The 26,721-nt window shown below is 47.7% G+C and overlaps 1 protein-coding gene across 1 annotated transcript; it reads right to left on the reverse strand.

The window, feature by feature from the left end:
- Positions 1-1,574: 1,574 nt before the first annotated feature.
- Positions 1,575-26,366, reverse strand: LOC120394280 (stonustoxin subunit alpha-like). The gene is made up of 3 exons (XM_039518527.1): positions 26,325-26,366; positions 10,242-10,373; positions 1,575-3,589 (listed from the first exon to the last, which is right to left on the reverse strand). Exons 2-3 carry the CDS (start codon positions 10,336-10,338, stop codon positions 1,575-1,577), a joined length of 2,112 nt encoding a protein of 703 aa, XP_039374461.1. The 5' UTR covers positions 10,339-10,373; positions 26,325-26,366.
- Between the last annotated feature and the right edge of the window lie 355 nt (positions 26,367-26,721).

A 26,721-nucleotide genomic window follows, 5' to 3' on the forward strand; every position in this document is an offset into this window, starting at 1 on the left:
TGGGGTTATTTTTTCCAATGTGCATTACTTTACATTTATCCACATTAAATTTCATTTGCCTGCTTTGAGCAGGGGGTTGGACTAGATGACCTCCTGAGGTCCCTTCCAACCCTGAGATTCTATGATCTATGATTTTGTTGCCCAAACACTTAGTTTTGTGAGATCTTTTTGAGGTTCTTCACGGACTGCTTTGGTCTTAAATATCTTGAGCAGTTTAGTATCACCTGAAAACTTTGCCACCTCACTGTTTACCCCTTCCTCCAGATCATTTATGAATAAATTGAATAGGATTGGTCCTAGGACTGACCCTTGGCGAACACCACTAGTTACCCCTCTCCATTCTGAGAATTTACCATTTATTCCTACTCTTTGTGGGGAGTAATAGCTCAGTGGTTTGAGCATTGGCCTACTAAACCCAAGGTTGTGAGTTCAATCCTTGAGGGGCGCATTTAAGGAACTGGGGTAAAAATCTGTCTGGGGATTGAGTAGCAGATTGGACTAGATGACCTTCCAACCCTGATATTCTAGGATTCCCTATCTTTTAACCAGTTCATAGCCATGAAAGTACCTTCCCTTTTATCCCATGACAACTTAATTTACATAAGAGCCTTTGGTGAGGGACCTTGTCAAAGGCTTTCTGGAAATCTAAGTACACTATGTCCACTGGATCCCCCTTGTCCACATGTTTGTTGACCCCTTCAAAGAACTCTAATAGATTAGTTAGACACGATTTCCCTTTACAGAAACCATGTTGACTTTTGCCCAACAATTTATGTTCTTCTATGTGTCTGACAATTTTATTCTTTACTATTGTTTCAACTAATTTGCCCGGTACCGACGTTAGACTTACCAGTCTGTAATTGCCTGGATCACCTCTAGAGCCCTTTTTAAATATTGGCATTACATTAGCTATCTTCCAGTCATTGGGTACTGAAGCCGATTTAAAGGACAGGTTACAAACCTTAGTTAATAGTTCCGCAACTTCACATTTGAGTTCTTTCAGAACTGTTAGGTGAATGCCATCTGGTCCCGGTGACTTGTTAATGTTGAGTTTATCAATTAATTCCAAAACCTCCTCTAGTGACACCTCAATCTGTGACAATTCCTCAGATTTGTCACCTACAAAAGCCTGTTGCCGGGTTTGGCCCATTATTGGACCCAGTGGTTGGGTTCTGTATGCATTACAACAAATCAGTTATTAAATAGCAATAAATTGTTTGCAAAAAGAACAGGAGTACTTGTGGCATCTTAGAGACTAACAACTTTATTTGAGCATAAAGAAGTGAGCTGTAGTCCACAAAAGCTCATGCTCAAATAAATGTGTTAGTCTCTAAGGTGCCACAAGTCCTCCTGTTCTTTTTGCGGATACAGACTAACACGGCTGCTACTCTGACACCAATAAATTGTTTGATTCTCAACTCATTTGTACATTATGAGCCTGAGATGGCTCAGTATTCTCCCAATGACAGTTGTACCTGAAACAAGGGCCTCAGAGTCCTGTGTGTTGGGGAATGCAAATATATTTAAATGTTTACCTTTTAGCGTTGAGAGCCAAATCTCTTCACTTGGGTCACTCACAGCCCCATCTGCACACACAGCCGACACCGGAATCTGTACGGCGTCTCAGGATGCAGTTCATCAATGGTACAGAACTCGGTTCTCTTTCCTGTCCTTTGTTCCAGCCATTTGCCTTTCCCCTCCTGACTCGTATCTCCTGTCTTCTCTTTATATTCCACCAAATACTCGCTTATACTGACTCCATCTCCAGTGACACTTGGACTCTCCCAGCTGAGGGTGATGGTAGATGAATCTACAGCAGTTGCTACAGGCTTCCCAGGAGGGCTGGTAGGAGGGAGAAGGGTCTTCACAGGATCACTCACGTCGCTGCTCTCGCTGAGCCCTGGTTTGCTCACTGCAGCGTATTGGAACTGGTACTCGGTGTTTGCACGGAGCCCTGTCACTGTGAATGTCTCTTGTGTGTTATTTACATTCACAGCTGTCCAGTTCTCCTGCCCTACAATTCTGTACTCTGCCCGATAGCCGGATATCTCAGCCCTGCCATAGGCTGCTGGGTTAAACGTGAGCTGCACACGGTCATGTCTGATTCCATCAATCAGGGCAGGAAGAGGCTTTGATGGAGGCTCGAAGTTGGTGCTGATCAGCTCTCCATCCTCATACAGGTAAATGGCAGTGCCTGGATTGTCCTTGTCTGGAACAGAGGCCACAATGAACCGAGTCTTCCCATTAGATTTGTTGACACTGGCAAAATTTGAAAGGGATTTCACAGATTTTCGAGCTTTTTTATACATTTCTTTTTCCTCAAACCACTCTTTGGATTTTGGTTTCTCAGCGACAGAACTGGCTGAGGCAGGATCATGAGTTTCCTCCATAGACTGGGTCTGAAGCCATTGTTTTAAATCTGATAAATACGGCTCCTCTTCATTTAATGAGGTGAATGTAAATGAGACGATGAAATCAAGCCCAGTGTCGAGTACTATTTCATCTAGTGCACTCTGAGAGGACACCACTTCTACATCCATTAGGGCCTTAAGGTAGGAATTCACATAATTCATCTCTCGCTCCTTTGTATCCAGAAATTCATTGAGTTTCTGAGTGTTGAACGGTGACTGTTTTTTACGAGATAAAATGTCCACCAGGGCCCCTTCCTCTTTTCCACCTCCACGGATGGAGGGTAAGATACTTGCTAGCTGTTTCTGGAAAGTTTCTCTGTGTTGTTTACACAGATCCTTGAATTCCTGGATTTTGCTCCTGATTTCAGGGAACTTTGTGGCATTTGATTTCTTCACTGCGTCATTACATCGCATGTCTAATTCTGTTAGTTGCTCCAGAGCAGTTTGAACATCAAAGATGAGTTCTGTGCTGATCTCACGCACCAGCTGAGCAGCTTTGGACTCCAGCTTGGTCAGCGGGTACAGCCAGACTCTCACGGGTACGGCCTTCTCCCCACTGTCACCCAGCAGCTTTGGGAGGGTGGAATAAATTTTCATGGCATCTTGGTAAGTAGCTGGATTGTTCTCCAGAGCAAAATCACCATAAAACTTACAACTAAGTTTTTCAGCTTGTGCTTTTTCTGTGTCATCCATTTTGAGATCTCCTTTCCTTTCGATGGAAATCAGGGGTATCTTTTTAATGATAACATGGAGGTTTCCGTGTATGTCTTGTACGTTCTCAGATGAAGAAACATCCTGATCAAAGACAAAAACAGCCTGCGCCCCGTATAGTACAGCCGTGACCACGTGGGTGGCCGTGCCTTGGTCAAACACATCAGGGTAAGAAATATTAGGGAGCCCTAAATGGCTCATACTCAGCTGCTTAAACTGTGTTGTAGTTGAGTACCGGAGAGAAACACGGGCTTGATGTTTTGATGTCTTGGTATCACTTAAATATTCTGCGGATCCATTCACCTCCACCAGGCCAGACAGGAAACTGGCCTTCAGCGATGCTGTGACATTGAGGGCAGATGCCTTGTCGTAAGTGGTGTCAGATGCAATAATCTGATAGTCAGTCTTGGGCTGTGGTTCTGCATCTACATGATTTCGAAGTGTCTCCAGGTCCCATAAAGTGATGCCTAGAATAGTACAGACAGACACATGGTAAATGGCAGAGAGGGTAAGAAACCTTTCAGTTCTGTAACTGCAAGACATTGTCTAACATTGAAATAAGAGCTGGATGCGCCTGAACAAAGTGTCTGATCTGGTAACACGCTTCACTTCTTGTGTCTGTGTGTGAGACGAAAAATAGATTAACATATGTTTAAAAGTCTAACATAAACACACAACCCTGACTCCGCAAAGTTATGATTAAAATGACATTTTTATTGTAGCCTGCTGCACTTAGGGCAGTTTCAGCAGCCGATAATGAGAATGTTACACGTATGTGCTCTTATTATACATGTGGATCCCAAAGCATATAACAGATTGGACTAGCTCCTTCTCCAGTTCAATATCTATACTCTTAATTTTTTTTTAAAAAAAAACCTTTTACATTAGGAAAGTGAAGGTTGCAAAGCCAAGCAGACAAAAGTAAGGAAATGTCATAATTAAGGTTTCCACCCAGCCTTAATTGAGCCATCTTGTGTGTACGCATTCTGGCACAGTCTTTAATTACGTGTTCAAATAGTGTCTTTTCCATAGAACTCCTCGTTCAGTGCACAGCTGGAATGGTTCTCACCGGAATGGTGATGTCCAATATTTCTTTTTATACCACACATTCAATGTGCGGCCCTAGGCCTCATTCACTGTCACCATTCAAAGCCTGCACTGAATACAGAACTGTTAATTTCCTCCTGGGTGACCATCACCATATGTATGTCATGGGGCCAGCACGTCCCGTCCACCCTTGGCCTCGGGGTGGAGTGGCCTAGTGTCTGAAGTCAATGTGATAGCCCCTGCTCGCAGGGCTGTGCAGCCTAAGGGCTGGAGTTAATATGGCTGCCCTCTCCTCAGGGCTGTCTGGCCTAATGGCCAGTGGGGAAAGTGGGTCACCACCTAGGGGTTGATGGGGGCCGGGGTAGAAGGACCCAGGCCCTCCCTAATCCACTGGGTCCCTGCCCAGGGCCCTGCCTGTGCGAGTGTATTCGCCACTGAGTCAGCAGGGATCCGGCTGAAACCCACGGATGTCACTTTGCTCTATGGCTGGTCCCCCTGAGCTACTTTCTGCCCTGTCTCTTCGTGTGGTGGTCTGGGTGTCTCTGGGGCCTCTGGATTCCTCAGTTTGGGCTGTTCCAGGGACTCCGACCTCTCTTGGGCACCCTCTGGCAGCCTGGAGTCTGCCTGGGTCTCGGCGAGTTTGGCTTCTGCAATCTGGCAATTTGGCAGCTCCCGGGCTGGAGCCAGCAACATGCATCCTCCCTCTTCAGGTCCCTTTTGTACCTGGGTTCCAGCCAGAGCAGGCCCAGCAGGGCCAAGGCGGCCTGGTCTCCTCAGCCCACAGAGTGGGATTAACCCCTGCTGAACCAGTGTGGGGCAAGCGTGCCACATCACAAAGTGCTTCCACAACACTAATACACTTTTCTCCACAACACCCTGGGAGGCAGAGAGGTGTTTATATCCCTATTTTACATAGGAGGAACTGAGGCACAGAGAGTAAGGACAAAATTGTCAAAAACATCCACTCATTTGAGTGCCCAACTTGAGAAACCCAGAGCCTGACTATTTTCAGAGCTTTTAGCAGGTTTATAGCACTTTACATATTCGAGTGCAGCTCCCAGTGACTCCAGTTGCAGCTGTGAGTGCTCAGCACTTCTGCAGATCTGACTGGCCACAGAGGGGAAGAGGGACACATCTTCCAGCGGATTTGCAGCTATTTGCCATCAGCAAAGAAACGTAGGGCCAGATTTTTAAAGGTGTTTAAAGATGCATAAAGTGACACAAAGGTGCCTAGTGGGATTCTCAGAAGCCTGGTGCATCCTTTAAAAAATCTGGCCCCTGGAGCCTGTGTCCAGGGATCAAATATAAAGAGGGAGACAGCCAAATAGCGCAACCTTCAGGCTCTGTTCAGCCCTCGACATTTACTGTGCTTTCCCCACAAGCTCCCTGAAGGTCGGGTTCTCGAAGTTCCAGTACATCATTGCACTGTAGCGCCCCCGGTGGGAAGCTATCTGCCATAACACTCGGGGGTAAGGACCCTAGAGACTCAGGGTCCTTCTGCCTCTCTCCCCCACCAGGGCTGACCCCTGCTACCCTCGTCACTGTCTTGTGCCCTGTCTCCAGTCTGCTCCGTGACAGTGTCCCCCCCTCACAGCTCCTGGTTCCTTTCCTTTCCCCTTCTAGGTCACGTCTCAGTCTCCTCCTGGCTCAATCTGTCTCTGCCTGACCTGCCCCGCTTGACTTCTGGCTCATTCTGCCATCTCCACGCTCCATTCTCATTACTGTTCTGATGCTGATTTTCAGTGGGACTCTGGATAAATTACGTAACCTCTCAAAGTCACTTGGTCTGGCTGTAATGTTGAGATGACATTTACTTGTTCATAGGGCTCTTTGAGACCTAACTTAATAACATTTCTATAGTGCAAAGTATATTTAAAATGATATAGCAGGGGTAGGACAGAACGTGGGGTCCTGGCTACCAGCGCATGCTTAGTTCACCCAGATCCACTTGCTACACAAGGATGTTACTGACTTGCTAAGGCCTGTAGCTGTGCTGTGTGCACCTTATGGCCTCTGCTGAGTTTCTAGTGACTTCATCAACCACATTCAAGCCCAAATCCCAGGCCTGAAAGTTAGAAGGACCAAGGCAGTTCCACCGCACAGGGACCGCAGCCCACAGAGACAAGTTTCTGTGGAAGGAGGCAAATGGCTTCTCTAGCTAAACTGTTGGCGGTGTATTTAGATAAGGGGGAGGGGGTAAGAAATCAGGCCTGTCATGGAAAGTTAGCTTCACCCTGACTATGCTACTGGGCCATATTCTGCTCTTGCTCACCCCAGTGCAAACTGAAGTCACTAGAATTATTCCTGACTGAAACCAATGAAATGGAAAACAGAGTTTGACACAACTGTCTCTTCACAGCACTTCACGTGACCTTAGCCAGAAAGCCAGAAATTACACAATGAGCAGAAATTAATTCCTGGCAAAGGGGAAACTTCCTTTTGCAGGGACTTTACATCACTGCTCTATTAGTGCAAATAGCCTGCGAATGCAGCACATGTTTGTTCTGCATTTCAGTCGGGCCCTGAGCAAAGCACATGCTGTGTGCGCACTAAGGGAGGAGTTTGCTCTCTGGCCGGGCTGGTTCTGTGCACTGGCTGAAACTCAGTGGTTAGGGAACGGCCCTAAGTGCCAAGCTGAACTCTTGGGTCCATGTGGAGTGGGAGCCACCCAGGGGCTGTGACTGCAGTTCCACGTGGGAGCAGAGATGCTGGATGTTTGCTCAGCTGCACTAGTGACCCCTGTCGTGCCAAAGGGAGCTCTGCTAACAGCTCAGCCTGCGAGGAACTAGGGAGGAGGCCGGCACATGGCCTGGCATAGGGCAGAGCCAGCGCCTGGCTGGAGGTTCCAGCGGTGCACGTCGGGTGGGAGAGCTCCTCTGGGTGACGGGGGGGGGATGGATAAGGGTCAGGGAGAAAGTGGCAGCCTAGTATCAGAGTCAAACACAAACTGACTTTAGTCAGATACAAGTTCCTGGGCTCAATACAGGGGTAATGAGGTGAAATTTACTAGCCTGTGATATCATAGAATCCTAGAATATCAGGGTTGGACGCGACCTCAGGAGGTATCTAGTCCAACCCCCTGCTCAAAGCAGGACCAATCCCCAACTAAATCATCCCAGCCAGGGCTTTGTCAAGCCGGGCCTTAAAAACCTCTAAGGAAGGAGATTCCACCACCTCCCTAGGTAACCCATTCCAGTGCTTCACCACCCTCCCAGTGAAATAGTGTTTCCTAAAATCCAGCCTAAACCTCCCTCACTGCAACTTGAGACTCCTTGTTCTGTCATTTGCCACCACTAAGAACAGCCGAGCTCCATCCTCTTTGGAACCCCATTTCAGCTAGTGAAAGCAGCTATCAAATCCTTATTCTTCTTTTTGCAGATTAAACAGTCCCAGTTCCCTCAGCCTCTCCTCATAAGTCATGTGCTCCATGTTTAGACTTTATTGGTTGGTGGGTGGAGATGTAAGAGAGCAGTCACCCTGAGAAAAGATCAGGAGAAAATAAACCTTCCCAGCTGGGCAGCGGATAGTTTCATGTAATCAGGAATATGAGATGTTGTTAATGCTAATTCCCTACTCAAGCACTTTGAGTGCAGAAGGTGGGGGCCCACAAAGACTTTTAAAAAAATAATACTTGCCACTCCAGGCCTGTAGTAAACTCCCAAGGTTACAGATCCCGCTGGCCTTGGGGCATAGTGCTGCCACCAGCCAAATGCAAAAACCCTTTTGAGAGCCTAGGAAGCTGCATTTGGGAATTCCTTCCTGTAGGACAGCTGTTCTCAACCCGGGGGCCGGGCTTCCCTACAGGGCCTCGAGCAGGTTTCAGGGGGGCCTCCAAGCAGGGCCAGAATTACTAGGGCTCAGGGCAGAAAGCTGAACCCCACCACATGGGGCTGAAGCCCAGGGCCCTGATCCCCACCTCCCAGGGCTGAAGCCTGAGCAGTGTAGCTGCACGGGACCCCCTGTGGCATGGGGCCTGGGCAAGCTCTGCTTGCTACCCCCTATCGCCCGCCCTGGCTTTTGTGTGCAGGGCGGGCGTTAGGGGGTAGCAAGCAGAGAAATTGCCCAGGGCCCCATGTGGGCCATGGAGTTTTTATAGAGTGTTGGGGGGCCCTCCAAAAGAGAAAGGTTGAGAACTGCTGCTGTAGAGCACCCTCAAGCTCTTTCACCCTCCTCCGGGGAAGAGCCGAGAAAGGAAAGAGAAAAAGAAATCAGCTGTTGCCACCAGCTGAACCTGGAACGCTTTGTCCCTCTTAGAAGCTAACTGAGTAACATGTGCACAGGCCTATTTACCTCCTAAGATACAGGAATCCAACCATGTTCTTAAAAAGGGTAATTTTTATTTAAAAAAAAGAAAGACAGCTCATCTGGGAAATCAGGCTGTTGCTAGATTTTAAAGAGCAACTGAAAAGGGTTAAACATCAGAAATGGCTCCCTGGGGGTCCAGCGTACAAAAGAAAAGAAAAGCACCTGTGTTCAGCACAGAGAAATCCACAAGCACAAAATAAAGAGATAAACCTGATCCCATCTAGCTAAACATTTCCTGTGCTACTTACAGATCTGTAGTTCCAAATGAATAATTCTAGGTATGAATAATGAGGAATTTTCATACCTGGACCAAGCTCCTTGTAGCAGACCTGCTGGCTCTGGCTCTCCAGCTGAGAGAACACAGACCCAGAAGGGAAGTTTTTTTTCCAATTTTAAAAGTTTCTAGTCTTCCTGTTGGCTCTTTTGGCCAGGTGCCAACTCAGTTCCTTCTACCTAAGCATTTCAGTGAGATTTCTTAATCCCTTACAGGCAAAGCAAGTAGAATCCCACTGATAAGAAGGATTTTTATAGCTAACTGACTGGCTGGGTGTCCATAAAAGGTGCTACCCCCCTCCCCCCCATTTACCAGATGTGTTTTAGTTCTACCAGACCTAGAACGGAGGTTCTCAAACTGGGAGGCATGAGAAGCTTTAGGAGAAAAAGCCTCACTGTGCACATTTTACCCACAGCAACGAATAATGAGCAACGCTGATTCCTCCAGACATATCAGGTCCTCAGAAAGCACTGTTCATTTGACTCTTGATCAGTGGTCACTAACCTGCCTGAGCCCCGCTGCACCGCCAGCATGGAGCTGCCTGTGGTAAGCATCTCCCAGCCAAAGCCTGAACGTCACACTCCCTCCTGCACCCCAAGCCCCTGCCCCGGTCCCAAACTCCCTCCCAGAGCCTGCACCCGCCACTCTCTCCTGCATCCCAACACGGCCCCAGCTTGGAGCCCCTCCTGCACCCAAACTCCCTCCCAGAGCCTGCACCCCTCACTCCTGCTCCCCAACCTTCTGCCCCAGGCTCAGCCTGGAGTGCTCCCCCGACCACTCCAAACCCCTTGGCCCCAGCCCAGAGTCTGCACCCCAGCCCTTTGGGAGAGCGAGCGACGGAGGGAGGGGGGGAATGGAGTGAGTGGGGTGGGGCCTCGGGGAAGGGGTGTGGTCTCTGGGAAGGGGCGGGGTAGATCCTGGGTTGATCTTACATTCTGGATGGTGCTGTGTATTTGACTCTAGGCGGTGCTGTGCATTCTGATGGATTTCTGGGAAGCTGCGAAGCATTATACGAGGTCTCTGCCATCTGTACATTAACCCGCTTGCTACGAGGCGGGGGTGGGGTGCACATTTGATTGTAAGCACGGACCACAGTCGCAGGTTTGCTTTTGCTCTTATTACAATGGATCGTTGACTCTGTTTGAATCAAGGCCTCACTGTTTGTAATCTGCAGTGAGAGCTACATGTTGATTTTCTTTTACTGGTGTATGTACTTGTGTGGTGGGAGCTGGGGGAGGGTAAACTATGACAGACACAAAGAAGGGGAGAACCACTGACCTAGAACGAATGGCAGCAGGTTCCCCAACGCACGTATCTCCTGCCCCATCCAGTTACTTCAGCCCGGACCCTGGGGAATGTGCAGGGCCATTTCCATAATACCCGTAACCAGGCCGCTCACAGCACACTTGGCTCATTCTCAGGTATGAAGGGGTTCGGACTGTGACCCTTCCCTCCTCTCACTCCTGAGTTCAGGGCTACAGCTGGGGAATTACCTGGGATGAGGGAGTCGCTGCGGCAGTCGTACAGCATCCCCAGCTGGAACGGGCGGCCCAGAGCCGGCATCACAATGGTGTCAGCTGACCCGGCCATGGTTTAACGTCCAAACACTTTCCTCTGCGTCTCACCTGCAAGAAATAACTCGTGTTACACTGACATCCTCCAGGGGGCAAATTCAAATGCTTCTCCTTGGCTGCGGACATCACACCTCTCTGACCAGGTGAGTTTGGTTCATCGTATTGGAAGTGTGAGTTTGTGAGCATGGATCTGTGTCAATTCCTGACACACACTCAGGTGCAATGTACTGAGGGCCCAGAAACTGATTCCCAACAGTAATGAGTCTGTGTAGAAATCTGGCAGAAGGGCTAGTTTCACTCTTCTGTGCATCATTTGATGCTACTGACATGACTTGGGGAGTTCAGTGATCTCACTGTCTAGTGTAAACACAGAACACTGGGCAATAGTGAAGGGAAATTGTTGGTGAGCTCAGCCAGGGCAGAGTTGCTGGAAGAAGTGGGTTTAAAGGAGAAAGCTGAAGGGGGAGAGAAGGAGATGGTTGGACAGGGTAACGCAAACTGGGGTAGAAGACCATGGCCTGATTCTCCACTGCTTTACGCCCATTGTCGTCGCTGACAGCCCTACAAAGTGAGTATGAAATGCTTCCGCTCTGGTCTGGTAACATTTTAAACTGATTTTTGCACAGGTGTCAAAAATGACACAAGCACCAGGCAGGGGAGAGTCAGGATCCAAGCAGTTAGGAACCGAAGGAAGCCGTGAGAAGAGGGGACTGGGAGACAGTGTGAGGAGAGACGTAGGCAGGAAGAGAACAAGCAGGGCCTGGAAGGTGAGGACAAGGGACCAGATTCACTGCAGCTCTGCACACTGCTGAGACACCAGAGCAAAATGAGCTGAGAGTGGGTGTGAAATGCTGCCAGTCAGAATGGTCGTGTTTCACACCCACCTTGCACTGGTGTAAGTGACTACACTAAGTGCAGGGCAAGAGTGATTTGGACCCTGACCTTTTTGAATCACTAATGGCAATTTGTCATATTCTTAAAACATTTAATTCTGTGCCTGTGCATTTCACACAATGAATCCTGTAGTCCTGCCGACACTACAGGAAATGGTCACAGTATCCGGTAGGTGAGTAGCACAGGGGGAGCTGGGATGGTTTTGTTATTTGACCAGGAAACAGAATTTCCAGCCTATTCAAACTTTGAGATTTTGAAAGATGTTCTGTCCTGAATCAGGACCAAAAGCCCCAATGGGATTAAAAGTCTGATACATTTTGTTTTGGAAATTCCAAAATGTTCCAGCTGCCCAGGCTGTTGTTTTGGTGTCCCTGAAACACAATGTGTTCCCCAGTATCGGGGGTAGCCGTGTTAGTCTGTATCCACAAAAACAATGAGGAGTCCGGTGGCACCTTAAAAACTAACAGATTTATTTGGGCATAAGCACCGGACTCCTCGTTGTTTCAATGTATTCCCTAGACACAGCAACCCAGCAGGAGAAGAGAGACCTTTCAACTAAACTCACACGTTCCCGTGGAAGGTGCTGATCTGTCAAGTCCGTCAGAAAAGTTTTGACCATTTGTAGTTGTGACGTTGCACTCCATATGCTTTATGAACATACACCTCTACCTCGATATAACGCCGTTCTCAGGAGCCAAAAAATCTTACCGCGTTATAGGTGAAACCGCGTTATATTGAACTTGCTTTGATCCACTACAGTGTGCAGCCCCGCCCCCCTGGAGCACTGCTTTACCGCGTTAGATCAGAATTCGTGTTATATCGGGTCACGTTATATCGGGGTAGAGGTGCATGCTTTTGAATATGACATCACTGGAATATGCTTTACACTAAATACCCCCTGTATGGTATCATTAGAAAGCTTATACTCTACTACGAGTGTTCATCCTGTTCATACGCATGTATCATTCTTATATCTGAAGTTAGAAATATAAGATATGAACTTGTGTTACTAATGTAGTCACCAGGTGAGGGCCGTGAATGGGGCATTAGGAACTCGATGGCTCCCATTGACCAGGACAATTGGCTGCAAATGGCCTTGTTTACCTGAAACCTTCCTGTGTATCACTGAAAGAGAGATATGCACAATGTGATATATGCCATCATGTGCCAGCAATGCCCCTCTGCCATGTACATTGGCCAAACCGGACAGTCTCTGCTCAAAAGAATAAATGGACACAGATCTAACATAAGGAATCATAACATTCAGAAACCAGTAGGCGAGCACTTCAATCTCCCCGGTCACTCAATAATAGACCTAAAAGTGGCAATTCTTCAACAAAAAACAGACTCCAACATGAAACTGCAGAACTGGAATTAATTTTCAAACTGGACACCATCAGATAAGGTCTGAATAAAGACTGGGAGTGGTTGGGTCATTACAAAACCTAAACCTAATTGCCCCAATACTAATTTCCCCCTACTGTTACTCACACCTTCTTGTCAACTGTCTGAAATGGGCCACTCACTACCACTTCAAAAGTTATTTTTCCTCCCTTGGTATCCTGCTGTCTATTGAATTGTCTCATTAGACTGACCTCACACTTGGTAAAACATCCCCATCCTTTCATGTATTTATACCTGCTCCTGTATTTTCCACTCCATGCATCTGATGAAGTGGGTTGTAGCCCATGAAAGCTTATGCCCAAATAAAGGACTCCTCGTTGTATATGCAGAACTGTTTGCCCCCTGAGGTAACAATTACTACACTGCTCTACTAAGTTCTGCCAAAAATGGTCATCTCTGCTATTACAGTAGCAAGTAGTAGATGTAGCTGGGATGGGTGGATAATCCTGATCACATGATGCAAATGTCTGACTGCCCTTATGTATTTTCTCAGTAAGCTATCAGGTTCACTGGCCTGGGTAACTGCCTGAGAGAATTTATGCTGGAGATTAGTGTTTTAATCAGAGGTGCTTCATTTTCAATAACTTGTTATGCGGCAGGTGATTGCGAGTGATCCCCACCTCCCCAAATTTGAAGATCATTTTTGGTTGGTGGTTCAGCAGGGGTAGCTTTTTACTGCCAAACCACGCAGGCAGCCTCATCTGGCTTAGGCGAGGAACATCACAGAGGATCAGTTGCGTCACTTTGTGGTCAAGTGGCTCCGCAGGATGATGCAAGCACTTCCAGCTGTAAACCAAAGCATTTCCCTTCAAAAGGCTTTAAAAAATCCCACAGCTCCCATTAAACCACTGATCGCGGAGGCTGGACGCATTCAGCACTGCCAACTAATGTGAGCAAAGTTGTTTGATGTGTACGCCGCCCTTACTGCTGCACCACTGCTGGCGGCCAGGGCTGATTAACGCAGGGGTTTCGGGGGCTGCAGCCTAGGGACCCAGGCTAAGGGGACCCTGCAAAAAGATCTCTGGGTGGACCAAAGTGCAGATCTTTTTGTGGGGCCCCCTTATCCCAGGGCCCTGGGCTGCAACCACTAAAGACTCTGTGTTTCAGACCTGCCTGTCTCAGGTTGGGGGGAGGTGGCTCCGCGTGCTGGTGTTCCGCCCCACCCGGGCTGGAGTCACGTCGCTGTGCCAGGAAGCTAGTCCATCCCCACGCTGCCCTTGCCTGCTGACTCCGCTCCTGCAGCTCCCATTGGCTGGGGGCCCCACAAAATCTAATAGCCCCAGGTCCCCAGAAGAGTTAATCCAGCCATGGTGGTGGCAGCACGGCCTTCCGAGCTGGGCATCAGGTCAGCAACTGCTGTTCTCCAGCTGCTCAGCTCTGAAGGCAGCACCGCTGCCAGCAGCAGCGCAGAAGTAAGGGTGGCAATGCCAATACCGTGCCACCTTCACTCTTTTCTATAACCTGTGATTTTTGTGCTGGGAGGGGTGACTCCGGGGGGGCTAAGGCAAATTTTAGGGTGTCTATAGCCCCCACAACCACCCCCCAGCACCACCCCTGCCACTGCACCAGGAAAGGAGCACCTTTCCCCACCTCACTTTTCCCTTCTTCTGTGTTCCCTTTGCTGATCTTACTTGGTTCAGTCACTTCCCAGCACCCAAGTGCCAGGTCAGTGTTATCCACTGGCAGTTTCAGCTCTGTCCTGCCAGAGGGCACCGGAGCAGCACTGAAGTTTGAGGCTCTCGCTTGAGGCTTCTGCTCTCATGTTAGTCAGTGTGTTTTGTGGCTTTGAAGAGAAGCTGGAGTGCACACTCTGGACTTGCGTCAGTCGCTATGCAGCGCTTTTGTTGTTCCCAAGGGATAAGCAGCTGGTTACTCACCCACCCGAAGCTGCGGCCTTCATGGGAAGCCAGAAGCACCTAGAACAGCCTTGTCTCTTACGTTAATTTCTCCTCCTGTCTTTGAGTAGGATTCCTGTCAATAATCCTTTTGTCTTTTTGCTCGGAGGGTTCCTGTTTGGGGTCTGCTATTAAGCACTATATGCTCAGTTGATTTTATAATTCAAACACTTCCCCAGGATTGAGCAGCAGTAACATTCTAACCCCACATTCTTTTTCTATGATACGTCTCTATTTTATTTTATTTACAAACGTGTGCCTCAGGTACCTGTTGGCACATAAATCCCAACTACAGTTACAGTAAATGACTAACTTCACTCTCTGAATCAGCCATTCGGAAACAAACCAAAGAAAATACCCATTACTGTGACAGTCTGTATCCCTGTGCTGACCCCTTTTACAAGAAACTGATAAATACTGTACTAAGTATGCCTTGTTAGGTAACATTTACAAACATATAATCTGCTGAACATTAATGTCCTGGTAAAATAACTGTGCTTTGTATGTAAAGTTATAAAATTCTACTGTACGAGACTGTTGACAAAGTGGGAATTCTCTTAATGTTTTGTACGGACACTCTGTGTGTGCCTTAGTTTCACTGATGTGTTGCACAAGTATTTAGGAGGTGGGACAAGGGTGTGTGATTGTTGCAGAGACCCCAGAGGGCAGGTGTGATGCTGTCTAGCTCCCTGGGCTCAGACAATAGCCAGACACTCTGTATCTGGGCAACTGATGGCTGGGGCCCATCCTCTGCAAGAGCCAGCTGGAGGAGTTGGAGAACAAAGAGAGGTGGAGGTCAGGTGACCAGTTTGCCCCGGAAAGAGACAAAGGATGGAGGAGGGACAATGGGACATGACTGAGGGTGGGCTGCTGGAAGCTGGTCAGTCTTCTGGGTCTCAGGGGGGAGAGCTCTGGCTCTGGACCCCCCGAGATGGACTTTTCTGAATGTTCCTAATTTCTGTGCTAACAGGCTCTGTTCTGTGCTGTGTTCCCGTCGACTAATAACCCATCTGTGTCACACACGGGCTGAGAGTCACTGCTGGCTGCGGAGGTAGGGTGCATGGCCCCTTTGGGGGGGGTGTAAGGCTTCCCCAGGGGTCCCATCCAGATGGAGTCACTGCGGGGAGCTCACAGCATGGAACAGGGGGCTGAACTTTCCGAGGTCAGACCCGGGAGGCACTGAAGCCAAGGGGGCTTCTTGCCCTAGTGAGTGTGTGCCTGGAGGGGTTGTCACACTGCAAGAGGCCTGTCTGAGACCTCATTCAGAGCAGTTCCGGAGCACCCAGCCTACGTACTCCATGAGAAAGATATGTTCCAAGTCTGGGGAAACAGCTTCAAACCAGTTCCCCACAGACCAAAGGCTAGCCAACCCCTCAGCCTGGTGTCAACACAATGAAATGGACCATCACCTGATTCAGTGGCCATTCTTCAGCAGGAAAAGGGTGTGAATGAGAAATTTACATCTTGGCAAAGTAACAGCTGGAGGTTCCTGTCCCAACAGACTGTCGCCTGGACCCCAGCTGGAGACAATTCTCAAAAAGGAGGGAAAACAATAAGAAAGGGGAATAGATGCCCCCAAAAGACTCTCCCCTTTCTCTCTGCTCACAGCATCGACAATACCTGAATGTCAAGGAGAGTAACATTGGATGGGGGGAGGGGTCCTGGCTCACCTTTGTTTTTAATTCATTTAGCTTGTTAAGTTAGATGCTGCATTTTACCTTTTATTTTCCTTGTAACCAATTCTGACTTTTATGCCTCATTACTTGTAATCACTTAATTTTTTTTCTTTTTGTAGTTAATACATTTGTTTTATCTAAACCAGTGAGTTTGGATTGAAGTGTTTGGGAAACTCCATTTGGGATAACATCTGAAGAAGTGGGTTTTTTACCCACAGAAACTTATGCTCAAATAAATCTGTTAGACTTTAAGGTGCCACCAGACTCCTCATTGTTTTTGAGGTTAAAATCAACTCAGCAATACCAGACGGTGCAGTCTGCTATTAGAATGGAGGGGATGAGAGTGGGGGTGAGGGAGATCAGGAGGTGGGATGGGAAAATGAACTTCATCTCTCTGTTCTCCAGCAAGGATCTGCCCCTTCCCCTCACCTCAAAGTATTTGAACAAATGTCTAACTATGGTGACCTCTTAACTTCAAGGGCTTCTCTGATTAGCTTCAGTTTTGATGGAACATAAACATAAGAACATTCTGAGGTTTCTCTGCATGGCAAAGGGTTAGAGATTTGCTTTTTATTTACATAGAAAGCTTGGGTCTCCGGGAATTATTTGACACCTCTCTGCCCTGAAGTAGTGTTTCTAGTTACACAATTAGCAGCATTTCATATTTACGCTGTAATGAAGTAATCTTTGGTTTTGTGCCCTTGGTCTCAGTGAGGGGAGAGCTGTAAACAGAGTTCTCTCTTCTGGCTTGTCTTGTACAAAGTGATGACGAAAGATGAAGAAAGTGAAACTGCTTTGAACTCTGGTGAACACTGGGTGTGTTGTTTTGCTTTGTTTTTGTTTGTTGGATGCTTGAATTAGGACACACTTGTCTGCATCATTTCGGAGATGGAGAACATTGATCCATAGACACTAGGGTTTTATCTATACTGCACTACATGGCTTTTAGTGACAGGGCCGCTCAGGCTTCTTTCTCACAGCAGGAAAGATTCCAGGGGGTCCTTCAGCAGCGCTGCTCTTGCAGGCTGATCCTTCCAAAGCTGGGCTCGCTGTGAGGATAATCATCCCCTGAAGGTGCCTGCGCAGCCCTGCGTCTCCTGGTGTCCCAGGGGCTCATTCCTGCCATTGAACATGTTGCCATGTGAAGTTGGGGTCAGAGCAGGATGAAATCTGCAGTAGGTGTCTTCTGACCTAAGCCCAGAGCTTGGGAGTGTCCCCCTGACCTCCTGGAGTGGGCTTGTTTCAGGGATGGAAAGATGCCGCAGAGGCTCCCAGCCCTGCTATTGGCCCTGCCAGATACAGCTCTGCAGTCCTATGGGCTGAGCAGAGAATAGGCCAGTGGGGGGGGATATGAAACTTGGGGGGGAGCCCCCCTCCCCCCACTGCATCTTTCCATCCCACCCTCACCCCCAGCCTGGCCCTTCAGCGCAGCTCCAGGACACACAGCCCCGGGGAACTGCCCTGCCTGACACAGCACATGGCGAGCAGGGGGGAGGCTCGGGGTGGGGGAGGGTTCAGGGATGGGGGGAGCTGGGGTTGGGAGAGCAGCAGATGCGCAGCTGGACGGTTTCCTCCCCCCTTCCTCAGCATCTGGCTGTTTGGCAGTGGGGAGTATCGGGACCTGTCCAATGCACTGAGCTGTCCCCTCTCTCGGCTGCCGTCAGTGGGGTGTTGTGGGAGCTGCTTGGCAGTGGGGGGTCAGGGTGCTCCCCTCCACAGGGCACTGACCTGCTCCCATCTCCGCTGTCCGAGCTAGGAGCCGCTTCCCCCCACCCCTGCCCATTCCAGGCTGGTTCCCACGCTCCGTCTGTCACTGTGCTGTTGCTGTGAGTTAAACCAGCCCTCAGAGAGCGCAGTAGGGAAAGCGCTGTTGACCCAGGCCTGCAATATGATTTTTGCAAAAGGCCCATACAGAGAATTGTTATGCATGGATATTTTGGGGATTTTATTGTCGTTTGTTAAATTAAACCATTGTATGCTTTAGTGTGCGTGTGCTGTTTCTGAACCCCCAACATTTATAAATATTTCCAAGAACAACAACGTTTTTGCATGTAGCAGGTTTTTGGCGGGACTTTTTTGATGGGATTAAGCAGTGCGCAAGTAAACTTTTATTGGGGTCCAGGAATTTGCATGTTCCTTGGACTTTTGACTGGCAGGTATACACCTCCGGTCAATGCCCGGAACAATTAAACACAAACTAATTAGAAAAACAATTTTATTTGTAAAATATGAACCCATTTGAGTTTGCTGGTTTTTTTTAATATGGTACACTAGTGGGCTAAGATAGTTAATTATGGAATAGGGGCCTGTTTAGTTGAAGTTTACAGTGTGATTATTTTTTTTAATTTTAGAGCTATTACCTGGTTTTTGTCCTTTTATAGCTTAGAATTAGTGGCTTTTTGCTTGTATAATTTTGTTTTTCTATGCTTAATGGTTTGGTTTACTTTGTATTGAAAGGTAGTTTTGTTTTTTTGCAGTTGTTTAAGTCACTGGAAGTAGCTTTGCTGTGTTGCTATAGGGTGTTTTTTAGAATTTTTAGTGAGGCATTTGGGATTAATTGTTAATCGCATTTGCTGCTTAAACAGAATTTGGTCTGGCTGGATTTGTGCTTTTAGCCTGTCACAGCTGCGGATGGCAGCCAGGAATCTCATAGGCGGCAGGTTTGTATAATTTTTGGTGGTGCCCAAAATGGTTGTCCCCCCCCGCTCTCGCCCTGTAAGCCGATATAAAATGAAGCTACAACGCGTCGGCACCACAAGATTACAAGGGTCAATTAAAAGTGGAAAGTGAGAAGCAGCACTTGCCTGCTTCAATATACGGTATTAAATTTTGTTGCACCTGTTGTGACAAAGTGGGAATGTTCTTAATGTTTTCTCTGAATACTGTGTGGGTGCCTCAGTTTCCCCTGCAAGGTGCCAGCTGAAGGTGTTGGGGACAAAGAGATCAGGTGGCCTCCCTGTCCAGAAGAGACACAAAGGCCAGAGGAGGGAGTGTCAGTTTGGAGCTGGCTGGGGAAATGGGAGAGGCCCAGAACTTGGGTCTAGGCTCCCCACCCTCCAAGATGGACCTGACTCCGGGGTCCTGTTCTCTGTACCTACAAGCTCTGTTTTAGACTGTGATCCTGTCATCTAATAAACCTTCTGTTTTACTGGCTGGCTGAGAGTCACGTCTGACTGCAGAGTTGGGGTGCAGGGACCTCTGGTTGCCCCAGGACCTGCCTGGGCACACTCGCTGCGGAAAGTGCATGGTGTGGAAGGGCATGCTGAATGCCTCCGAGATCAGACCCAGGAAGGTGTAAGCGTCTTGCCCTGGAGACAGTCTGCTCAGAGAGAGGAGGCTCCCCCAGAGTCCTGACTGGCTTTGTATGGAGTAGTTCCAAAGCATCCCAGCATCCCCTTCGACACCATGCGCTTCCCGGAAGTTCGCACAGGCACTGACACTCCTTCCTCTGGCCTTTGTCTCTTTTCCAGGAATTAGGAGGCCACCTAATCACTTTGTTCTCCAACACCTTCAGTTGGCAGCTTGCAGGAGAGTGGCCCAGGCCATCAGTTGCCCGGAGACAGGGTTTCGGTCATTCTATGTGCAGACGGCATCACACTGGCCCTCTAGGGCTCTACAACAATCATACCCCCTTATCCCACCATCCTTGAGAAATGCATAGGGGAAACTGAGGCACCCACACAGTATTCAGAGAAAACATTAAGAACATTCCCACTTCGTAACACCTGTATATGACTAGTTATATACTTTAAAGGGTGTAAAATAATCAAGTATTGTGCTAAACACAATGATACTCCAAACTGACCACCAAATTTAAGTTGCACGTTTTTCCTCTCAGGTGAGGGCTCTGGGGTGGGGCTGGGGATGAGGGGTTCACAGTGCAGGAGGGTGCTCAGGGTTGGGGTGCTGGGGGTGCAGGCTCTGGGGTGGGGCAGGGCTGGGGATAAGGAACTTGGGATGCAGACAGGCTGCCCCAAGGCTAGGGCCAGAGAGGACTCCCCCCCCCACCCCGTTACCAGCAGCAGCAAGCTCCAGGGGAGGCACCCCTCCTCTCCCCCCCTCCCGCAGCACACTCACTCTGCACCACAGTCACTGCACATGCTCCTAGGGACTCTCTCAGGTCCAAAAAGCCCATTCGCCTACCCTATGGTGGGTACCAGGTGTCACGGAGTCCATGGGCGATGCTCTGGAACTGCTCCTCACAAAGCCAGGAAGGACTCTGGGGAGCCTCCTCTCCCTTGGAGCAGACTTGTTCAGGGCAAGAAGCTCACACGGCTTCACCTTCTGGGTCTCTCCTTGGAGCATTCAGCATCCTCTGCCCCTCTGTTGGTGTCACTAGGCATGACTCTAGGTAACTCAGGAGGGTGGAAAACCATAAGTGTCAATGAAGCCTTTCTGTAGTAGGCCTGAATGAACTAAAGTCACTCCATGTCTGACCAAAGTGCTTCCATTTTTATGTTTGAACTTTAATTGACCTAATAGGCCGGCAACAAAGAATGGTTCTCAGTTACAACACCTGCACCAGAAGGTAATAACAAGGCCTGCTATAATGAGCGTGCCTGCTCAAAGAGGGAGTAAAACAAGATAACTGTTCACAGAAGAGTTACTAACGAGCTAAAGTGGTTTTTGCCAAGTATGATTTAACCTGCTTAGTGTATTTGGTACATGGGAATAGACGGGAGGGGCAAGAAGGGGGGTAAGGGGGATGAGGAGTGTGGGGGGAATGGAAATGCTTAGCTGAAATCATGTATAAAGAGAGAGAGCTGTTTGTATCTGTGTGCAGGATTTGAGATTGCTATGTCTCCCTTGCACCTTATTTGGGCTCAAATAAACCTGGTTTTGCTTCTCCACCCTGGTGTGTTAATTAGTGCAGCGCACACCGGGCAACGAACCCCCGCTGTTGCTGTCCTCGGCCCTCTGTGCCGGCAACACCTCCGTGCGCTTCCCACAGCGAGTTGCCCAGGCGGGGGCCTGGGGAAGCCACAGGGTCCTGCACCCCCACTTTGCAGTCAGACGTGACTCTCAGCCAGCTGGTAACACAGAGGTTTATTCAATGACAGGAACAGGGTCTAAAACAGAGCTTGTAGATACAGCGAACCGGACCCCTCGGCCGGGTCCATTCTGGGGGCAGTGAGCCAGACCCCCCCGTCTGCACTTCACTCCTTGTCCCCAGCCAGCTCCAGACTCCCAAAGCCCCAGCCCCTCCTCTCAGCTCAGTTCCTTTCCCGGCCAGGAGGTCACCTGACCTCTTTGTCTCCAACACCTTCAGCTGGCACCTTTGCAGAGGAGGGGCCCAGGCCGTCAGTTGCTAGGAGACAGAGTGCCAGGCATTTAGGTGCACTGGCCCCTTGCTCTGTAGCAATCACACACCCTGATCCACCACCTAGATACTTAAGAACTGCAGAGGGGACACTGAGGCACCAACACAGTATTCAGAGAAAACATTAAGAACATTCCCAGTTTGTCACACCGGGGCGGGGGGTTGCCATCATGTGTGGCCTCCCCACCCCTGCTGCTGCCCCTGGGTGCCGGAGGGGAGGGGGAAGCGGGGGAGAGAGCTCCCAAGCACCTGTGTGCCTCCTTCCTCCTCCTCTCTCCCTCTTCTCCTCCCCCGGTGCTCCAAGAGGCTGTCGGCAGCTGATCTCTATAGCCTTAGGCAGAAGCAGCACAAACAAGGGAGAGAGGCACTGGCTGTTTTCTTTCAGGCAGGGAAGCTCCGAGGCAGGGGCAGGGGAGAAACCCAGCTCCAAATATTGGTGGAGCAGAGCCCTCAGCCTTGAATATTCCTGGTGCTTAAGCACCTCGAGCCCATATAAGCTGCCACCCCTGCCAGGAGTAAGGGCAGCATTTTAGGCCAGTTTTTACTGGTGTGGTTCACCACTTTTGGCAGTGCCTTTTTAATGGTGCAATTTACTTTTTTTACCTGTTTTGAGGACTGAGGCTATGAAATATGAGGCTATGGGATATGTAACTTTTGTTTAATTTTTAAGGCATGCATTATTATAGTAAAGATTTTTTTTTATGAATTCACCCCCATTATTTGAGTTTATAACCTTGGGGGCTCCATACCTACATACCACCTTTCTAATAAGCTTTTTAGCAGCAGTTCTGCTGCTGTTGTTTTAGGGAAAGCTTTTCCTCATTCTGAAAAGGAATTCACGATGACTAGTAGGGATGGAAACCTTTCTTTTACTTTTTGGTAATTTATTCATGAAATTAATTTGAATTTTGTGTCGTGGTTTAAGTTGTTGCTGGTGGATTATTGGCTGGCAGTGTTGCAGAGAGCTTTATTCCTCGCACAACTAACAGAATTTTGGACCCATGTTTTTATATTATTTGTATATTTGCTCATTTAGCGACATGCTCTAATTTTTTTAGTGGTTGTTATTTTACACCCTGGTGCATAAATTGGAGTGCTACATTATACAGTATTGGTTTCTTAAGCTTTTGGGGGGTAGGTGCCATTTACTGGCGGAGATGCATCATTGCTAGTGCTTTTTGTCTGGCTTTTAGTGATTATTGCAATTTTGGGCTGTTGAGCATAATAAGACCCCCTGCAAGTTTATGGGGCCTTGCTGTGTTACGCTGGAGTTGTTAATTAGAAAGTAGTGACGGTTGTTTTGAATGAACATTATTTTGGGTTGTTTGGGGAGTTTTTGAAGCATAGTTTTTATTTTGCTGTTTTGGCTTTAGTTTTCTTTCGTTTGGAGGGTGTTTGCCTTTGCGTTCGGGTTGTTAATTTGCCCTTCTTCAGCCGTCGGAATGACCTTGAGAGTTTGGTCGGCGTCTCTCGAATGTTTGTTCCCCTTTGTTTATCCTGCCCATTTGGCGCCTCCTATTTCTTATCCGTTAGCACACCGTACATTCCTTTTCTCACCCGCAGAACAGCAAATAACTTCAACAGCAAGATTTCTTGCAGAGCAAAGGGTTTTCACAGAGCTAAACAAAAGCTAAACAAACCTTACGAAAACAATTCCTTCTTGCTACTATTAATACTAGTTCTTTTTGCTAAATTAAAATACATTATGCTTGTTAAAACTTACATTAATTATCATAATTATTATTTAAACTAATTTTCTCTGTTAAGCTTCTGGGCCTAAATGCTGAGGAGGAGAGGGGAGAACTGAGCCCCCACAACACACTTTAAATAGTGCTCCAGAGCCCTGTACCACAGCTCCTAGCGAGCAATGTATCTTCTCTGAAGGGTCTCTCCTACTGAAGCTAAAAAAAATTCTGTAGTGACATATGCCCAGACAATAGCATTTAGGTTCCTAACTCCCTTTTGAAAATAAAACAAGCTTTAACCCTGAGTGCAGGAATGCCTAAATACCCTGTCAAAAATCTGAGCAAGAGAGATTTTGAAGAACAATCATTGGCTTAATTATGTTGTCATCAAGTTCTTTACAGGTATATACTGTCAGTTTCTGAATTTACTGACAAAACCAGTGGTGCATTGCTGTAATATTTATTCAGAACATGTTAGCCTACAGGACCTTAGTTTAAAATTTGCTTTAAAAATATTCCTTCGTGTGTTGCTGAAGATTATAAAATCACTTCTCTAAAAAATTCTTGCACAGATTTTTAGATGCACAATCCAAGTATTCATTTTTAGCTTTAAATGCTTGGATCTTCGGACATATATTTTTTAAAATAAATCCTTCAAAAGAGCCCCCTTCTCTAACATACACGTTTTAATTTTAATTACTATAGTACAAAACACTTGCTTCCAAAGTCTTCCTGTCCTGTCCCTCCTTGTAATCTTTCTCTCTTCACCTCCTGTGGAAGACAACCCTTAAAGGGACAACACCCCTTTTCTTCCTGATAGGGAATCGCGTTTGTTCACCTTTCTTTACTGTTCTGACAATTTGGTGAACCTAGTTTTAAGAGAGCCCTCCAGCAAAATCAATACCTTAGTAGATATAAAATCCTTTGTTATGCCTAAAATCTTTGGAAATATATTTTTTTAAAATTGGTGAAATTTCATAAACGTCTATTGTTATGGAGATCACACACAGTAAATTATTGTCCCTTTTTCTAAAAGCAATGAACGTTGTTATGAACTAAACCTCTGTGACTGATTAATTTAAAATAATGTTTTTGTTTCAGTGAGTTAAATATGTAGTAATCTGGAATGATTACTTTATGAAGGCTTAAGAGTACATTTAAAATATACAATCAGCTTAGAAACACTGATTAAGAAAATGTAAAACAGAGAAGAACTGTGTCATGTATCCCATAATAGTTAACGTTGTATTCAGCAGGACAGCTGACTTGCCCTTGCTACAAAGTTTTTACAAATAAATCTCTGACAAACTTCAGGGTATATCAAAAAACCTGTGACTGACATTTTTTATTCCCAAGTTTAGTGCTTTTAATTAGGTACTTTCTGCATGTCCAGTCTTCACCTTCTGACATGCAGTGGAAACATGCTCCATTTTCTTTAGAAAGAAATTGCAGAGGAATGTTTTTTTCAAACATCATTTGCTTCATTTGGGTTCAGGGATTTGGCTGGAAGGAGGTGAGCAGAGAGCCGGAGGGAAGAGAGGAGGGAGGAAGTGGGAGGGGCGGGGTCTGGGCTGGAGCAGGGGTGGAGTATGGGCAGGGCCACAGGCAGAAAAGTTGAGCTGGGGAGCTTCATTCAATCATAGGTGCCGACTTCCCCTCTGCCCAGTGAGTGCTTGACCCCCGCCCCGCCCCACCCCACCCCTGCACTGCCCTGACCCCACCCCCATTCCACCCCTTCCCAAAAGTCCCCACCCCACATTTTCCCACCCGCTTCCCCCAAGTCCCCATCCTTGCCCTGCCTCTTCTCCTCCTCCTCCTCCCCTGAGTGCACCGCATCCCCGCCCTCCCGGAAAGTCCTAAGCGCCACCAAACAGCTGTTAGGTGTCGGGAAGCGCTGGGAGGGAGGGAGGGGGGGACCGGGGATGCGGCATGCTTGGGGGGGAGAAGGAGGCTGGGGGGGGTTGGCTGCTGGTGGGTGCGGTGCACCCGCTAATTTTTCCCTGTGGGTGCTCCAGCCCCAGAGCACCCACGGAGTCGGCGCCTATGCAGCCACTGCCCGTGGTTTCAGACGTCACTCTGAAATCTAGACTGTCTGCGCCAGTATAAAGTGATGGAAACTCCTATGAGCCTGGCTGAGAGCTTCTCTTGTTCCAAATATCACCCGGCTCAATTCTCACTGGGATTCACAGTTTGTTACAGTCCAGTTTTTAAGTTTTCAACCATTTTGGGCTTTTTACACATGACTTTACAAATGACACCTCTGTGACAGCCTGGGGCTTTCAGCTACTAGTATAGATTCAGCAACATTGAGATCCTCCCAGCTGAGCTTACCTGATACCTGTGTACCACCTTAAAGAGGCTGGTCTCCAAGATAACTGGGTCTGGGGTATTTCAGAGCTTTGAGTAAAAGCACCAGCTTCAGCCGGTTAGGATTCATGATGTTATATCACTTGTTACAAGTATTCAGGCAACTGCTGGTTATTTATTAAAAGGTTCACAAATCACAAAAGCTCAATGAGTTTTGCCAGAAATGAATATTCTTTGAACACTTATTGGAATGAATAACATTCAAAGTGATGAGGATGCAAACACATACCCTGCCAGAGAGCATTTCATCCAGAGTATTCTGAATAGTTTACAAATCATGAATACACTTGCAGAAGTCAGGAGTGATTCACCAACCAAAAATGTGACAAGTTCATCATTCATTTGACATATAATATCTGACCAGCTGTAGTTATCACCAGGGAATGACCTATAGACCAGAAAAACCTGAACACTGCGAATTTATAGTTATGGTATCTCTTGGGAAGGGGACATCCTCTGCAATATGATGCTAAAGATACTAAATTTATTGGGATGCTTTCAAATTAGCATGAGATTATTAACCAAGTTCAATGAAAGCTCTCAAGGATCACCTACTGGTTGATTCCATCTCTCTTGGGAATTGGTGTCAGCTGGATCTTGTACAGACAGACTTAGAGAGAGAGAGAGAGAGAGAGAGAGCTCTGCCAGTCAAATACTTTTTCTTCCTGTAACCCAGGAGCATTTTCAGTGACAGATCTTCAGTTATACACATTCTTTAGTCAGACATTGCAGACAAGTTTAGAACATTCAGCCAACAATACCTGTGTGCCTGGAGAACGAACGTGTGCTCCTCCTGCAGCCTCCGGAGCGCCTTCCAGCCGCTGTGCCGTCCTGCCAGGCTACTGGGGCTCTGACAGGTCTGATACCAATTTATAGGGATGCTTGTGTTATGTAGCTTATAGAAAGTAAAACTGGAACAAAGTGTTTATGGAAAGACAGAGATAAAATAAATTATTTCAGTTTCATTATTGGTCTATGTAATTTGTGTGGGGTGGTGGGGTGGAGTTGGAACCTGATTAGCAAGTGACCTCTGTCTGGAGAACAATTCCAGATGTGTTTTATAGGACCTGGGTAACCTGACCACTCTCAACCTGCCCCAGCATCGGAACCAGAGCAGCGTGTGAACCGGAGAACTGAAGTGCTGGTACCTCTCTCCCA

Source organism: Mauremys reevesii, unplaced genomic scaffold, assembly GCF_016161935.1.
Source record: "Mauremys reevesii isolate NIE-2019 unplaced genomic scaffold, ASM1616193v1 Contig47, whole genome shotgun sequence".
Taxonomy (NCBI): Eukaryota; Metazoa; Chordata; order Testudines; family Geoemydidae; genus Mauremys; species Mauremys reevesii.

What these genes read in the sequence shown, in the direction of transcription:
- LOC120394280 (XM_039518527.1), bottom strand. Translation starts at nt 10,338, where the DNA reads ATGGCCGGGTCAGCTGACACCATTGTGATGCCGGCTCTGGGCCGCCCG. An exon ending in CAGCGACTCCCTCATCCCAG is followed by an intron (nt 3,590 to 10,241) that starts GTAATTCCCCAG and finishes GTACTATTCTAG; the next exon opens with GCATCACTTTATGGGACCTG.